General features: G+C 66.9%; 1 protein-coding gene across 1 annotated transcript in view; it reads right to left on the bottom strand.

Annotated features, from left to right (window-relative positions):
* Positions 1–104: 104 nt before the first annotated feature.
* VARS (valyl-tRNA synthetase) overlaps positions 105–963 on the bottom strand; it is a 13,711-nt gene continuing 12,852 nt past the window's right edge. Inside the window, exons 30-31 of the mRNA XM_005859920.2 lie at positions 899–961; positions 105–235 (exon numbers count right to left, since the gene is read on the bottom strand). Coding sequence (XP_005859982.1) covers positions 167–235; positions 899–961 — 132 coding nt within the window. The 3' untranslated portion in view covers positions 105–166. The remainder of the gene's footprint in view (positions 236–898; positions 962–963) is intronic.

The raw sequence follows: 963 nt of genomic DNA, 5'->3' as shown, positions 1-963 counted from the left end.
GCCCAGCCCCTCAGGCACCCCTCTCCCGCCCAGCCCCTCAGCACCCCTCTCCCGGCCCAGCCCCTCAGCACCCCTCTCCCGGCCCAGCAAACACAGACAAGAGATGGTTTTGTGGCAAAATATTTATTGCTGCCCCCGGTCGGCCACGGGGCTGAGGGCTGGTGTGTCACAGCATCCTCTGAAACAGGGCGATGGCCTCGTCCATCTTCCTGAGCTCTGCTTCTGTCTGCTGCAGCTGGGGGGGAACAGGCTGGTGGGTGGAGGACCGGGCCGAGAGAGACCCCAGACACCCACGAAGGCAGAGGGTCGCGTTGGAAAGGCAGGTGAGGGCCACGGGCAGGGAGTAGTTCAGGGACTGTGGTGGCTGGATGGGTCCCCCAAATGCTCATCAGCCTCTCCACCAGCACCCCCTTCTCTTCCACCATCTCTGGGGTTTTGTCTTTTCCCAGAGTGGTCAGTCCCCAAGGACACAGGAGCCTCAGAGCCCAGGGGCCCAGCGGCAGCCCCGCCCGGGGGAGAGCAGGTGAGGCGCACGGACTCCCAGGCCGCACTCAGCAGGGGAATGCTTCCCCGGGGCTCCTGGGAGAATGGCCAGTCCCGCCAGGCCCCACAGCGGCCTCCCTGTGCCCTCCTGGCTTACCCAGGGCTCCCAGCCCCGGCATGTGGGACGCCATGTTCCAGGGGCCGGATGGGCCACAAGGAGCCTGGCGGAAAGGCAGGGTACCTGGTTCTGGGTCTGCCTGTCTTCACCTTGTCATGCCCCCGCCCAGCAGGTCCCCACCTGTTCAGGGGCCTGGGCTCTGAGCCCCATGGACTGCCTGGGGCTGAGCAGCGCGCAGCCCAGGACCGGGTCAGAGATGCGGGGAGTGGAAAGGAAGCGCCCACCCACACCACACACCTTGGCCTCGTCTGCCTCCTGGACTTTGAGGGGCACCTTGACCGGGTAGCCCACGGCGGCGCGGC

Source organism: Myotis brandtii, unplaced genomic scaffold (assembly GCF_000412655.1).
Source record: "Myotis brandtii unplaced genomic scaffold, ASM41265v1 scaffold130, whole genome shotgun sequence".
In the NCBI taxonomy this organism is placed as follows: Eukaryota; Metazoa; Chordata; class Mammalia; order Chiroptera; family Vespertilionidae; genus Myotis; species Myotis brandtii.
The sequence above is the reverse complement of the archived record's forward strand: the minus strand, read 5'-3'. Positions and strand labels throughout refer to the sequence as shown.